Consider the following 14,090-nt stretch of genomic DNA (forward strand, 5'->3'; position numbering starts at 1 on the left):
ATCAAGAGCAACAGCAACGGCGGTTAAAGATAGACGGTGTCTGGGCCAGCCGGACAGTACAAAAATAGAAGTGTGAAGAGAAGCGAAGCGAACTCGGGAGTTGTTTCAGAAACTGCACAGCGATGGCGGCTGCAGCAGCTCTTATAACATTTCTTTCGTGGGGGAGCGAGGCCAATCGATGCGTTGCCTCCTGCTAAGCGCCGACGCTGCACGTCCAGCACGCCATCACACTCTTAGCTTCGGACGCTGGCCTATCATCCTGCGTCCGATTCCTCTCTCTTCAAACTCTCTGCCCCCGGATCCAATTATAGCTTGTCCTCTCGGCAACGAGCACTGAAGGATGCGATATCTGCAGTCTGGCACGTTGTGATCACCGCACAGCGTGATGACCCGGCAGGAGGAGGCTTTTTGACTTCTTGACTGGACAGCATTTCCCTGCTTGCTGTGCTCCATGTGCAGATGTGATGAGTGAAAGCTGCGACCAGCCTCTCGTCGACGACTTCGGAGCAGAGTGCCCCTCTTTTCAACTCTCGCCGTCCTCTCCAACGACCAGACATCGATCCCCCACGGCCAAGAATCTCTCCCTTCCCTCGACGAATGGCTGACTGGGGACTTCCGACCTCAATTGTCATTCTCCTCCTCCTTACCCAGCCATTGAGGACTTCCCTGGGCTTCAATAATGATCAACATTGGCCTCTCATCCCTCCCTCCTCCCCCAACAGTGAGCCATGTCCTTGTCAACCAGAATCCGTCCGTTGATAGTATTCTTCTACGGAACAAGGCTGACATGCCGATGAGAAATACATTATCCATTTATCTATCAAATTTTATCATCAAAGGTTCGCCCGCCGGTCGCTGGCCAACATCAGAACATGTCCACCATCAATACCCTCCACACAGCTCTGCAACGAGAGCACGGAGAACAAATCTGGGGAGAAACCCACTATGCAAAGAGATACTTGGCGGCATGCTCGACATGGTCGTCCGAAAACGTCGCCATCGTATAGTAGCTGTGATCGTAGTCCGGCTGGTACCGAACATTGACTCCCGTCACGCCAGCCTCCTTCGCCGCCTTCTCCAGGTTCTCGGGGAGGAGCTGGCCCTGCTTGTAGAAGTTGTCACCGGTTCCCTATTATTCTCGTCAGTCAGTTCTCCACACATTTCCCCGACCAGTCCACCATTTCAACAGACAGGACATACGACATCAATCAAAATATCCACACTCTTCCCACCCCACCTCTTCACCAACTCCGTCGCATCATGCTCCTTCCACTTCCCCCCCTTCTCTTCCTCCCCATCCCCAAAATACCCCCCAAACGCCTTCTGCCCCCACGGACAATTCACCGGGTTCGCAATCGGCGCAAACGCAGAAACACTCTTATATTTGCCCGGGTTGCGCAAGAACAGCGTCAGCGCCCCGTGCCCGCCCATACTGTGGCCCGTGATACTGACGCGCTCCGCGTCAAGCTGCGGGAAGGCGCCGAAGACCGTCGCCGGAAGTTCCTCGGTCACGTAGGTGTACATGTTGTAGCCCTTGTTGTAGGGCGGCTTCGTGGCGTCGACGTAGAAGCCCGCGCCTGTGCCAAAGTCCCACGAGTCGTTTTCGCCGGCGATGTCGAGGCCGCCTGCACCCCCAGTCTGTTAGCAAAGAATTACCCACGGCCTTGTATACTACTAGGAGGGAGGGCCGTACGAGGACTAGTATCCGGGTACAGCACCGCAATGCCCTTCTTCGATGCGCCGTGCTGGAAGAAGCCCTTCTCAGAGCAGTTATCCGCCGTACAGGTGAGCCCCGAGAGATAGATTAAGACTGGGATCTTGCTGGACGGGTCCTTGTACGCCTGCGGCGGGAGGTAGAGATTAAAGGACATTTCGCAGTTCGTGGATTTGGCGGCATGGCTGAGCTTCAGGAGCTTGCCGCCGAAGGAGGCAATTGTTGCTTTCGTGGTGACAGACATTGTGATGATCGCTGGATTGCAGTGTGGGCGAGGGTAGAGGAAAGACTGTGAAGCTGGCGGGGAGGGTTGAAGAAAGCTGCAGTGAGGGATGAGGGGAATGAGGGGCTGTATTGCGCCGTACGGGTGTATTTATGGTAATTACTCCACTCCCCGCATCTTTTCTCCCCATCAGGCAATGTCTCCCTGTCTTCCCCGGCGCCCTGGGCCAGCATCGCAAGTCCGTACAGAGGCACGCGGCCGTCATGATTATAAGAATATATACAGAACCTCTATGGATACGCCAACCATGCAGATAACTACTCCAAAAATACTCCAGGAACACCATAAACAACGGGCGCAGCCCCATTCAAATACTTCAACACACACGCCTGTCGCGATTGGGAAACAGCCGCATCAAGAGCCACTTTGGCGTCGTCTTCTCCAACCTCGTCCCCGCAGGGATCGAGCAGCCCCCAACGCTCAAAGGTGGCCTTGGCAAACCGATCGATGTCCTTGTCCGTGACATCCCACAACGTCGCGACCAGTGCGGGCGATCCCGCTTGGAGGTAGTTCATTGGGGTGCCGTAGGGTTCATACTCGCCAGCTTCTGTGAGTGTTCCACTGCTACACCCCATAAGGAAGGTGACGGCGCATCGATCGAGCCGCTTGACGGTCCGGCCGCGGATGTATTGTGCGCCACTCCCGTGTCCGAAGTAGAGGAAGAGACTCTTTGACTCGAGACCGTCTTTAAACTCTTCCTCCGTGGGTTGGCGATTGACCACCCCGTTCCAGCCATCAAGTCTAGACAGATCCTTCTCAAAGGTTCCCTGGGTCGTCTGCAGATCTCCAGTAGGGTTGAGAATGTAGGTGCCGTTTCGTCGGTCAATGCCTAAGCCGGTGCCTTGCGACTCGCTAAACTGCAGCACTCGATCACGCAGGCATTCCAAGGATGGTACACGGCACACCGGAAGCCCCTGCAGACAGGGTAAGGATTCCCACGGGAACAGATGCAAGGACTTATCCAAGACGAGAACAGTGTTGTTTGGCCGCTGGCTTGCATCCCTTTTCACTGATTCATGGTAGGTTCTCACGGCATCCAGTGTGTCGACGACCATCATGTCGAAATCAATCTCATCGTACGCGTTCCGCTCTCCCTGAAACTGTAGAATATCGACAACAAAGTATAACAAGTCCATCAGCGTATCCTCTGGATCCTCTTCGTCTTGCAAGTTCTTAACCCCGACGAACAACTCCAACACGTTCGGATGAAGGGTCAACTTCGGCCCTGCCGCGCGGCTTCCCTTCCGTCTCGAAGGCAGGTGCTTATCGAGGAGGTTCTGGAACGAAGCTGCAAAATGTGCCAGGCTCTTCGTGTCATGCGGGATAGGGGAGAAGATGCCCCTGAATCCCCCAAACCAGACATTCTCGATATTCTGAAGCAGATTCTCCATCCTACGGTCGAGAGCCTCCCGGTTCTTCCACCAATCCTTCTTCGCCTGCCTGTCGACTTGCAATTTCGCCGCATGAGCACTCTCGTTTGCCAGTCGAATCAGCTGCTGCATCTCTTCTCGCCCATCTTCGAACGTAAACTGCTCCTCGTCATCCTTCGAGTTCCCTCGCCTGAGGGGGAGACGCAGCAAGAAGGGGGAGCGGCCGCAGTGCAATCGCGACACAACAAATTCGGTTTGGTCCGCGCTCAGAGATAAGGAGAGCACATTCCAGTTGTCTGGGAGAATATCAACGTACCCGTCAGTAAAATCAGAGACCACGTCACCCGATTCCACAAGTTCCGAAGTAGGCCAGAGGAGCGGATCACAGTAATCGGCCAGTCGTTTATCAATGCGTATTGCGGCGCGCTCTCGCGCAAACGAGCCAATGCGGCCGAGTTCGTTCATGGTTGCTGGCGACTGCTGCAACGAAATCTGGTTTTGAGAGGCTGTGACATGAGACAGCATAGATATCCGGCTCATCAAGCGAGAAGCGGAATGGCTGTCAAGGGTCGACCCAATGCTGGTGGCTGTCTTGAAAATGCCGTTCAGCGACTCTCCCGCCTTGGACAGCATTACCGAGAAATCTTCTGTGGCTGGTTGAGCCTTCGTTCGTGTTCCCCGAGTAGGGCCCTTTACCCTCCGCGAAGAGGATTTTCCAGCAGAGCTAGCTTCTGGCGGCCCCTTAGTTGGTGATTGCAATGATGGAAGGGAAATGGTCGACTCAGGAAGAACGCAGTATACCGCGTGGGTTGCAAAATGCCGAATGGCATCCGCAAGAAGATGCTCACTCTCTCCGATGTGCAACGATATCTTGCTATCCCGTGTCACTGCGAACTTCCGAGCATCACTCAGCAGCCCAGAGGCTTTGTCGAACTCCTGCTGAGCTCGTAAAGAAGCAGCCTGTTGCCGAAGAATCTCGCTCTTAACGTGGAGTAGAGTACTCGAATCAATGTCTTTCAAATCTGAGCTCGGAAGCGGCGCTTTTGGTGTACTTCGCCCAGATGTAGTTGCCGGCGTAGCCCGTCCAGAAGTAGTCGTGCTACGAGTTCTCCTCGTTGTCGCAGCTGGCTGTCTAGTTGACCTACTCTTGGGCCGGATTCGCAATGTTTCCATCTTCTCTTCCAGCTCGGGCATTACTGCTGAATCCTTAGCAGCCCCGGGATCAATGAAACCGCACATCAGCTTCTCAGCGTCCCGGAGTGATCGATATTCGCCGCGGTAATCTCCCTGCGCCCGACGAAGAGCAGCAAGACTCATCTGCAGCGACACAAGCTCGATACTATCCTCTAACTGCTGAGACAGCTCTTTAGCAGAATCGAGAAGGCCCTGGCCCTCAGAAATACGCCCACCAAGAATCCAGTGAGACCCCAGCTGGGCTTGCGAGGCGATCAAGCGAACATTCGCATTTAGTGACTTGTTGATCTTCAGCGCTTGCTCTCCGTAGTAAATAGCATCCTGGAACAAGCCGTGATGTGCAGACAGGTTTGCAAGATTGAGCAAGGAGCTATGATGTGAGCCGATATGCGGCCAGAATGGTGCCCCTTGTGAGTAAGTCGAGGAAGTCCGTGACACTTCAAGCTTAGCCATTCCCTCAACCACGATCTCGAGGTCGGAGCTGTCACTCGAGCTAGTCTTTTCCTGCTTTTTCTGGGCAAGCTTCTCGACCTTAGCCCATATCCTGCAATTCAGCCGAACGGACAATTTGGCAAAGTAAAGCGCATCCTTGATCAAGCCTTGGGCGAAAGACAGTCGTGAACTCATAAAAGCGGCATCAGCAACGAGTCTCTCCCACGAAATCTTCATCGGCACCGAGCATGCACTCGGATCTTCCTTCGACCGGCTCCTCTCATAAAACATCCGAGCGCCCGAAAGAGCGCTTGCCGCCTTCTCAATATCACCCGTTTCGAGCAGAAAGCCCACACGAGCTAGCTCATATGACAATCTCGCCAAGCATGAAATATCGTGGTGGGCAATGTAGTCATCGGCCCGACTAAGCAGCTTTTGAGCCTTGGTGCAGTACCCAAGCCGAGTATATTGCAGGACAAGCCGCGAAAGGACAACGATAGCTTCCGAGAACGTCCCCATACCCTGCAGCTCGGTAACGCGCAGTACCAATTCGAGTGTAGGAAGTTGGAATTTCCAGAGCCCGTGGATTTCCGTGTAGTCGACAACAGCTTTCATCTGGAGAAGGTAATACTCGACGTTTCCGACACATAAAACGAGGGCTTTCAGATCCTGTGCGTTTCGTAGCATCAACGTCCAAGAGGACGTAACGAGGTTCAGCTGTTCTGAGTTGAGGCTGCCCTGCTGGAGGCCAAGCGTGAGGCGGACCGAGTTTCGCAAGTGAGCTGCCAGGTTCGCTATATCAGAGTCATCCCCGTTTCCTTCGCCTTCCACACCATCCGTTCCTTCATCAACGAATCGTTGCAGTAGTGATCCATCCAAGGACACAGGGTGCTCCAGAGCAAATCGTAACCCAAGGAGCACCACCCGCAACCGCCGGACCGGATGTTTTTCAGTCGAGTAAACCTCCAAAAGCCGCGATACAATTTCCACAAACACAGATCGGAACATCTCTTCGTTGTAGGCGGTACCATGAATTTCGGTCAGAATGCCCATCTGCCACTCGAGAATGTGGCCTCGCTGGGCAGCGGGAAGCGTCTCGTCATCAAAGATGTCGTGAACATCAGACCTCTTATTCCGCAGCTTCACTTTCAGATACGCAGAGAGTACACGTCCAAGCGTGAATGCAGTGCTTTTCGGATCATGGCTGATCTCATGGGGAAACAGTCCATCCAGGCAGGAAACTGTTCTCTCGAGGGCGCCAGTTGCAATATGCTCGCCAATAGACTGGCAGAAGGCAACTTCTGCGTCGGAAACCATATTTCCCTCCCCATATGTATGGGCAAGACGTTCATATTTGAGTGGCGCGAAGCCCGTCGCTCGCTGAGATGATGAACACCCAGACAGCAGGTTTGCAGACTGCTTCAACAGCGGCAGAAGTTCGCGACACCCTTTCCCAGATTCCTTCTCCTTGATATAGCGTGACCAGAACAGATTCGACAGCTTGACCAAAGCCATTCCAGTGTTTTCGCCAATATTTTCGCGAGAGTCTTCGGGAGGCTCGATTGTCGCAAGCAGGCGATGACAATCGATAAGGGTAGAGACTATATCGTCCCAGGGTGGCCTTTGCGACATGACAGAGAGCTTTCCAATCGCAACAGTCGAGTCCACAGCAGCGATTACAATGGTCTGTGCTGCATCAACGCGCTTCTGAAATGAGACCTGGTCCGCGTGTTCATCATCCGTAGGCCGGCGTCCAATGTAGCGACGCAAGAACCGTACGAAAGCATTCAAATATTCGTATACATGTGGGAAAACCGCATTCTCAACCTGCGGGTCCCGGTCTTTCGATATTGCCTCCCCAAACCAACCCATGGAAAGCTTTTTGAGCTTCGCCGCTTCAACCAGAAGTTCATCGAGGTCAACAGGGCTCCCCTTCAGCGGTAAGCTCAGCGCGGTGGTCGCGTCCGAAATGGCGTTCGAGATACTAGCAGGTGAGAACTTCATCGACGACTTGACCCCCTGAAAGTGGAGAGACGCAATCTTGCACCGGACAGTTGCTAAACCGAGGCATTGGCCGCTCGTAAGAGGGTCGACGGATTCCGTGAATAGTTGCAGCGCTTCCTGATAGCATCCTGCATCCTGCGCAAGTTGTCCGAGAACGATAGCGATTCGTGCGACTGACGTATTATCTTGGGAGGTGGTTGGAGAGCGATTCTGCGACTTTGTAGAGGCAGATTGAAGTCGAACGATAGTCCTGTAGATTGAAGCGAACTCGGCCTTCTCTACACCTTTCGTCGCATTGGCGAAAGCGCCGAGGTAACGCGCCAGAGGATCCCACATCTCCTTACCACCCTCACAAACATGGCCAGAAACTTTCCAAGACAAAGACCTGATCTCGAGCGATAACAACTGTAGGGCCAAGACTGTGGATGGCTTGAGGCAATCCTTGCCACTGCGAGGCGTCCGCGTTAGGGAGCACAGCGACAAAACTGTACTAGACAACAACTGAAGCTGAATTGCTCCTTTCTCTTTATTGAGAGCTCCGGATTCAATAGCCTCAACTATCACATTCGCAGGGCTGCTTTCGTCCGCCAGTTGTAGCGAGGGGACGAGTTTCTGTACGGTGGCCGGCCGCTTCTCCGCCGCAATGAGACGCAGCGCAGTGGAGTGGAAGGAAACCAACAGACCATGCAGAGACCGAGCAGCCGAGATATTCGAGAAGGACACAATGTCAGACATGCATTCCTTGCGCTGTTCCTCCTCCTCGCGAGCTTCCTTCCCGGGATGCTTCCGACCGGTCGATACACTATCGAGATACAGCTGAATCCTCCTCTTCAAACCCCTTAATTCCTTGTATGCCATATCATTCAGTCCCAGGGCAAGTAACCGCCCAGCCAAAACACAAGCCCCCTGTTCCAGCTGAAGATTCGGCAGTCCATCATCCTGTCCTCCTTGCTCTGTTTTCAGCATCCGCAAGCACGAGAGAGATAACCGGGCAGACTCTGCCACAGCCGAAACTCCATTATCGGCTTCAGATGTGCCATTCTCAGCCGGCTGTCCAGCCTTCGACCGTCCCGGCTTCGTAGACCGTTTCTGCGGCGACTCCTTCCCTCTCAGTACCGACGTCGACGCGCCCGTCTTCACCGCATCAGAGAGCGTCTTCAGGGTCAAATTAAACACCTCCGTAGCAAGCACAAGCCTCTCCTGACTCGATAGTCCCGGGTTATTATTCTCCGTTATCGTCGCCAAAACAGCATCCTGCGCGCCTGTTTTCGTTCGTGACTTTGCCGATTTCGTTCGACTCGTCGTAGATGTAGATGTAGATGCCGATGCCGACGTAACGACCGCATTCCTCGTCCCCCGTGCACCTTTCTTCAATGCCGTGCTCTCCGCTTCCAAGGACGCTGACGCAGGCGTTGTCGAGCGGAGGAGTGTTTGTAGGGACAACACGGTCGCAGCCGTGCATGTTGTTGTTGATCGAAGTGACTGTTTGAGTGTTACCAATTCCGCGGGGGATGGGGAATCATGGACGAGCGTTGTTACGGCCATGGTTGAGGCCTTTTGCCTTGGTATGCGGCCGTTCTAGCAAGTGATGTCGTTTCTGCTCTGCTCATTCCTGGGGTTGAGGAAAGTGACGGAGCTCAGGCCCAGCCCGACGCAGCCGCAAGGCGTTGGCGCAGCAACGAGGCCCGTAAATGGACTAGCGCATGGCCACCTCGAGATTGAATGCCTCAGGCGACAATCAAAGCATTGATCTCCGACGCAGCTCCGCTTCACTCCAGTCCAAGTCCAAGACTTCAGTCGACAACTGTGACTGCGCCTGCGGCCTCCCTCACCATGAACTCCACGCGATTACGCCTATCGACACGGCTACTATCATCGCCATCAACACCAACACCCAGACGACCACACTCTCACACTCTACAACCCCAACCGCATCGCCAAAGATCCAGACCCAATTATAGCACAACCCCCCTCCCCCGCCCAAAACTCACGCAAGCCTCCGTCTGGACATCTCTCGTCCCCAAATTCCTCCGGAACCGCTCCCCCTCTACGCCACCCGCGCCCTCGTCGCCGACCCCCACCACCTCCAAGGAATGGAACCCAGCCTCCTTCTACATCATCATCTTCATCCTGATCGGGTCGCAAGCGATCCGGATGATCGCGCTGAAGAACGAATACAGCGCGTATACGCGGAGCACGGATGCGAAGATCCGGTTGCTTAGGGAGGTCATTGAGAAGGTGAAGCGCGGGGAAGCCGTGGATGTTGAGAGGTTGCTTGGGAAGGGGGATGAGGGGGTTGAGAGGGAGTGGGAGGATGGTATGTTCTGTTCTGCCTTTCCTTTCCCCAATGCTTTCCATTGTTTTTGAGGTGCTTGGATTGGATTGGAGCTAAGTTATGTGTGATCGCGTCTAGTCCTGAAGGAGATCGAGCAGGAGGATTCGCTTTGGCATCGGAAGAGGAAGGAGAGGGAGTCCGTCGAGCAACAGGAACGGGAACAGGAACAGAATGCGACGGCAAAGGCAGAGGTAAAGTCGGCGTCAACGCCCAAGTCGAAAGACCCCGTCGTTCCTGCGGTTGACAAGGATGTGGACACGGCTCACCAGTCCGGCGCGAAGGAGAGCACGAAACGGAAGGTCAACTTTTTCTAAACGAGGCCGGGGCGTTACAGTGTCCTTATACCAATGCCACGGCATGTTTGGAAGGAGTGTATAGCGAATCGATCTCGCATGTGGCACGCTTCGACATGGACACAGGTTACAGTCTTGACATTATCTCCTCGTGTCATAAGTACCATCTTGTACTCTGTATAATATCCATCTACATAAACGATCCCATACGGGCTGGAATACCACTATGAAGCACATTAAAAGGAGTACTCTTTCCTCAAAGCCAAACCCAGGAGAAGAAGACAAATACCAGACCATAGGTATCAAAACGTTAGACACATACATATTCACTCATAGCCCCCACTACCATGGAAGTAGACGAAAAGGAAAGAAAATTGGCCCCCAACCAGCCCGAAGTCAGCCAAGTCAGCTTTATTCACACAACTAGGTAAAAAAAAAAAATATATGCAACGCAATGTCCATTACAAGCCAGCACCCAAATCAAAGTACCCCCCAGCCTGTGGCAATATATCCCAAAGGAGAAAACTGACCACCTCCACGCAGCATAGTACAGAATAGCAAGCACGGCTCTAGCAGTTATGCAAAGTTCAATTGAGCATCAGTCAAATGTTATGCTATGGCATGGCTTGGTACGGTACGAGTTCCCTCCCCAGTCTATCTGCTTTTGGTACATGGTGTAAGATCATCAATCGATCGAGGAGTCAACCGATCGGTCCCGAATATCCTCATATCACATCACAAAGTCTGAGGATGGGATGGGTTGCGAAGGGGTGGGTAGTGGTTAGTGGGAAGTTGTATTTCATGAGGCAAGGAAATGTATCTTCAATCGAATCGAATCCAATCCAGTCCAACCCCCAAAGATATAAGAAAGAAAAAACAAGAAAGAAATAAAAAGCCGACGCGTCGCTAGTAAAAACAGAATTATGTCCTTTCTTATCTTCTATTCTCCTCTTCTTGTCTATTGCTTCGCTGCAGGCCGCATGAATTTCGGCCACCGCTCGGCATCGGGGATGGGGACGCGGCCGATGTTCTCGTCCAGATCGAGGATGAGTTTGAGGGCGTTCCGTGAGCGCAGGTAGGGGAGGGGTTCTTTGGCCATGGGGACGCCGACACCCGGCTCGACCTGACCGGTTGGGGTGACCTCCGCTGCGCCGGGCATGGGGAGCCACTTTTGCAGGACCTCGTAGGCCGCGAGGGTGAAGCCGAATTGTGGGGAGGAGCGGAGGATACGGGCGGGTCCGCCCTTGAAGAAGGCCTTGAAGCCCTCGTCTCGCCAGATGGTGGCTGCGCAGTGGCGCAGGCCGTTGTATTTGACCTCTCCTTTGCGGGCTTCCACTTGCAGACGGGTCTTGATCACGTCGCAGGGTGTTGTGAGGTAGGCGGCGGGCATACCGGCAATCGCACCTGCGGTGAGCAGCTGTACAACGCCGAGCTTATGTGTGCGGGATTCGCCGAAGAAGTCGGACTTGAGGTGGGAGTAGGTAGGGAAGTAGATAGCGGAGAAGGGAACTGCCCGCTGTTAGTGGGAGAAATGATAGAATCAGAAACGCAGCTTACCATCACGAAGCAGACAAGCACTAGCACCCTTGTACAAGCCCATCAGACCCAAGTTCCGCACGATCCAAAGCGCAGAACGCCGAGGAGCACCTTCGACATTCTTGGCGATTTCACCCTGAACCTGCAGACGAATCTTGACAATCTCCAGAGGATTGGTGAAGATCTATCCCGTTAGCATAGTCATCACTTCCCACCCCCCGGAACGGTGTACTCACAACTTGGCAGGCACCTGCAGAACCACCAGCCAAAATCTCATGAAACCACTTGATCTTGCCGTTCTCCTTGTTGGTAAACCATCCACGAACCAGGTCGTTGACAGTAAGCTTGATCGCCTTTTCCGGAGCGACACCGATCAACTGCGGAATAACACCAGAGTACAGACCCAGGAACCCTTCATTCCGGATGACCTTCCTAGCGCAATCAATCGAGTTGTTGTACAGGCGCTCCCCGACACGGCTGGTCCGCTGGTTCTGCATTCGCGTCTTGACAAGATCAATCGGGTAAACCATGAACGCGCCAAAGGCACCGGCCAAACTCCCCAGCGCAAAGTGGTGCGCAGACTCCAAAACGCCGTGCAGCACGCTTTTCGTCCGGTCCGCAGCCTTCTGCGCCGCGCCCGCCGCAGTCGATACGGCCTGCTCCGCAACGGCAACAGGCACGCGCCACGAGGCATCGATGACCTTCGCAAAATCCTTCTGCGCAAGACGACCAGACGGCGCATCCAGCCCAGCAAAGTGGAAAAGAATATCGGCCTCCATCGGCGTGAACAGGGAAAACCGCGTCAGCCGCGCAGCGGCATTGAGGAAATCCGAGCGCGTAATCTTGCCGTCGTCGCTCTTATCCGTCGCCTCGCGAATAATCAAGTCGATCATGTCCATCTCGCGCATCACATTCTGGAACGCACGCACGGTGGCGTAGGAGATTTTCGTGCCAGCCGAGATGTTGCACAGACTCGGAAGGTTTTCCAGCACGTAGTCGGACAGTTTGTGCTTCGATGTTTCCAGGATGATACGCTGAAAATCTTCCGGTTCGATGTAGCCGTCGCCATCCTTGTCGAACACGTGGAATGCCTGTCGGATGCGCTCCCCCTGCAGTCCTCGCAGCATCTGCGCGAACTGCGGGTATGTCATCTCATGCCGGGCCTTGGTTTTGCCTGTGTAGAGGGCGGCCCATTCGGAGTTCCAGTCGAAAGGTATGCTGTCCTTGGCCTTGCCCTCGTTGTACACCTTCTGGAAGGTCTCCCACTTGACGGTTCCTGTTCTGTCTGCATCAAAAAGGCGGAAGGCAATCTCGTACTCGGCGTCCGGTTTCGCAAGCAGGTTCTCGAAAGTCGCCCATTCGTGGATACCGATTCGGCCGGCTCGGCGGGCGTCGGCGACTCTGAAGAGGATTCCGTAGTGTTCTCGCTTGATTTTGTGCTAGAAGGGGAAAGACAAGCCCAGTCAATTGAATTCATATTTTGGGATGAGGTTATTCGGAAACTCACGTAGTCTTCGTGCTTCGGAGCGATAGCGTCAACGAAGTCGGCTTCGGTCATGTACAGCTCGCCAGTCTCCTCGTCCTTGCGGGCATGTCGAAGGAAGTTCGCTCTGATCTGCTTCGACAGGCCCGTCTCGTCGAGGGTGGACCCGACGAGGGACTCTTTGACGGCTTCCTTGACGCTTGTCATGGCCAATAACAAACAGGAGAAAGAAAAGAAAAAAAAAAAAGTCTATCCTCTATGCACGACAGAACAGTCTAAGGGGAAGGCAAACAATAAGAATGAAAGTAAAGACCGACGCAGCGAAAGGAAGAAGAGAAAGATACGATGACCTAAGAAGGGAAGGGGTTGGGGACAAGGCGAGAGAGTCACAGTGTGGAGAATGCAGGTTCAAGACTGAGGGAGAAAAAATTGGGGATCATCCAGAAACAATTCTTATTCACAACTCGTCCAGGTCACAGATTTCAGATTCCAGATGGCTCCCGCCCGAGATTCGATGGCAATGAAATTTTTCATCAGGTGACAGACATAAAAATAAAGCAATCAGAATCAGAGCAAATCGAATCGACGTGGCCAATTTGCTTTTTTTTTGTCTTTTTCTTTTTTTTTTGCCCACCCTCTGTTCACCTGCATTATTCTCTTTGCTTTCCGATTGAGTTTGTTCCGAAAAAATTCTTTGGCCTTATTTGCCCCTTGGACCTTGACCATAAAACCGCCGGATAATAACGCTGCCAGTGTCCACTGTTCGCTGTCCGCCTTTCAGCCCTGGGCCATCCTCGTCGTGGCAACTCCGCTTTGACCCTGGTCGCTGGTCACGAGCGCCCGATGCTCCTCACCGCCCCGACGATATTACCCGACACTCGGACTGAGGCCGATTCTCAGTCTCATCCAGATGCGTCAACACATCATGACCAGCAAGTTCTTCAACATCGCATTGTCAAGCTGAATCGATCCATTGTAATGTCCCTCGTAGTCAATTCAACAGACAAACTCAGCCCAATCCAGCAACTTAATCAACCCGTCTCCAACAAAATCCACGTTCTCCGCACGTCGGCAAACCCCGGAACACAAACTCGTGAGGGGGTATCCCGTCTCCCGTGTTTCCCCTCCGCTCCCGCTTGGAGACAATCTTGCGCTGAGTTCGTTGACTTCCAAGTTGGAGCTCCCTTTGTTGGGGTCTCTCACCGGGCGTTCCCCCACGGTGTCGTGCCTGGGCTGGACCAGGATGACAATCATTTATGCATGAAAACTGCTGGATTGCATTTCCCGGTATTTATCCATTGACTCGGTTAGAGCCCGCAGCCCGCAGCTCGCAGCCCCAGTCTCTGTCTTGGACTCCGTCGTCCGGACAGGGCGAGCGGGGCCCGCCGGAAGGTTTCCTCCCGTCGCCGTCGGGACCAGATTGACCTTGTCCTGGCCTAGCCCAAC

At 53.8% G+C, this 14,090-nt stretch overlaps 5 protein-coding genes across 5 annotated transcripts; 2 read left to right on the forward strand and 3 right to left on the reverse strand.

The window, feature by feature from the left end:
- Nucleotides 1-566: 566 nt before the first annotated feature.
- On the reverse strand, nucleotides 567-1,958 carry BJX67DRAFT_388678 (S-formylglutathione hydrolase; the record flags this gene model as incomplete). Its single annotated transcript, XM_071034390.1, has 3 exons — nucleotides 567-1,129; nucleotides 1,201-1,625; nucleotides 1,694-1,958. 3 exons carry the CDS (start codon nucleotides 1,956-1,958, stop codon nucleotides 944-946), a joined length of 876 nt encoding a protein of 291 aa, XP_070885211.1. The 3' UTR covers nucleotides 567-943.
- A 122-nt stretch (nucleotides 1,959-2,080) lies between these two features.
- BJX67DRAFT_356012 (C50 family peptidase) lies at nucleotides 2,081-8,598 on the reverse strand. Its single transcript, XM_071029363.1, has one exon. It carries the CDS (start codon nucleotides 8,540-8,542, stop codon nucleotides 2,255-2,257), a length of 6,288 nt encoding a protein of 2,095 aa, XP_070885212.1. The 5' UTR covers nucleotides 8,543-8,598; the 3' UTR covers nucleotides 2,081-2,254.
- A 187-nt stretch (nucleotides 8,599-8,785) lies between these two features.
- BJX67DRAFT_142342 (DUF5321 domain-containing protein) lies at nucleotides 8,786-9,749 on the forward strand. The gene is made up of 2 exons (XM_071024670.1): nucleotides 8,786-9,314; nucleotides 9,411-9,749. The coding sequence occupies exons 1-2, from the start codon at nucleotides 8,831-8,833 to the stop codon at nucleotides 9,644-9,646; spliced, it is 720 nt and encodes a 239-aa protein (XP_070885213.1). The 5' UTR covers nucleotides 8,786-8,830; the 3' UTR covers nucleotides 9,647-9,749.
- Nucleotides 9,750-10,549: 800 nt separating this feature from the next.
- On the reverse strand, nucleotides 10,550-13,245 carry BJX67DRAFT_142328 (citrin). The gene is made up of 4 exons (XM_071024669.1): nucleotides 12,669-13,245; nucleotides 11,398-12,600; nucleotides 11,183-11,345; nucleotides 10,550-11,134 (listed from the first exon to the last, which is right to left on the reverse strand). Exons 1-4 carry the CDS (start codon nucleotides 12,849-12,851, stop codon nucleotides 10,584-10,586), a joined length of 2,100 nt encoding a protein of 699 aa, XP_070885214.1. The 5' UTR covers nucleotides 12,852-13,245; the 3' UTR covers nucleotides 10,550-10,583.
- On the forward strand, nucleotides 13,241-14,051 carry BJX67DRAFT_142369 (uncharacterized protein). The gene has a single exon (XM_071024671.1). It carries the CDS (start codon nucleotides 13,488-13,490, stop codon nucleotides 13,944-13,946), a length of 459 nt encoding a protein of 152 aa, XP_070885215.1. The 5' UTR covers nucleotides 13,241-13,487; the 3' UTR covers nucleotides 13,947-14,051.
- The last annotated feature ends 39 nt before the right edge of the window (nucleotides 14,052-14,090 follow it).

Source organism: Aspergillus lucknowensis (assembly GCF_044049455.1).
Source record: "Aspergillus lucknowensis strain CBS 449.75 chromosome Unknown BJX67scaffold_26, whole genome shotgun sequence".
NCBI classification, from domain to species: Eukaryota; Fungi; Ascomycota; class Eurotiomycetes; order Eurotiales; family Aspergillaceae; genus Aspergillus; species Aspergillus lucknowensis.

Bases quoted from the DNA above. Each gene is read 5' to 3' on its own strand.
- BJX67DRAFT_356012 (XM_071029363.1), bottom strand. From the start codon at position 8,542: ATGGCCGTAACAACGCTCGTCCATGATTCCCCATCCCCCGCGGAATTG.
- BJX67DRAFT_142342 (XM_071024670.1), top strand. From the start codon at position 8,831: ATGAACTCCACGCGATTACGCCTATCGACACGGCTACTATCATCGCCA. The intron at 9,315-9,410 runs GTATGTTCTGTT...GATCGCGTCTAG, and splicing joins TGAGAGGGAGTGGGAGGATG to TCCTGAAGGAGATCGAGCAG.
- BJX67DRAFT_142328 (XM_071024669.1), bottom strand. From the start codon at position 12,851: ATGACAAGCGTCAAGGAAGCCGTCAAAGAGTCCCTCGTCGGGTCCACC. The intron at 11,346-11,397 runs GTGAGTACACCG...CTAACGGGATAG, and splicing joins CTGCAGGTGCCTGCCAAGTT to ATCTTCACCAATCCTCTGGA. The intron at 11,135-11,182 runs GTAAGCTGCGTT...AACAGCGGGCAG, and splicing joins TGCTTGTCTGCTTCGTGATG to TTCCCTTCTCCGCTATCTAC.
- BJX67DRAFT_142369 (XM_071024671.1), top strand. From the start codon at position 13,488: ATGCTCCTCACCGCCCCGACGATATTACCCGACACTCGGACTGAGGCC.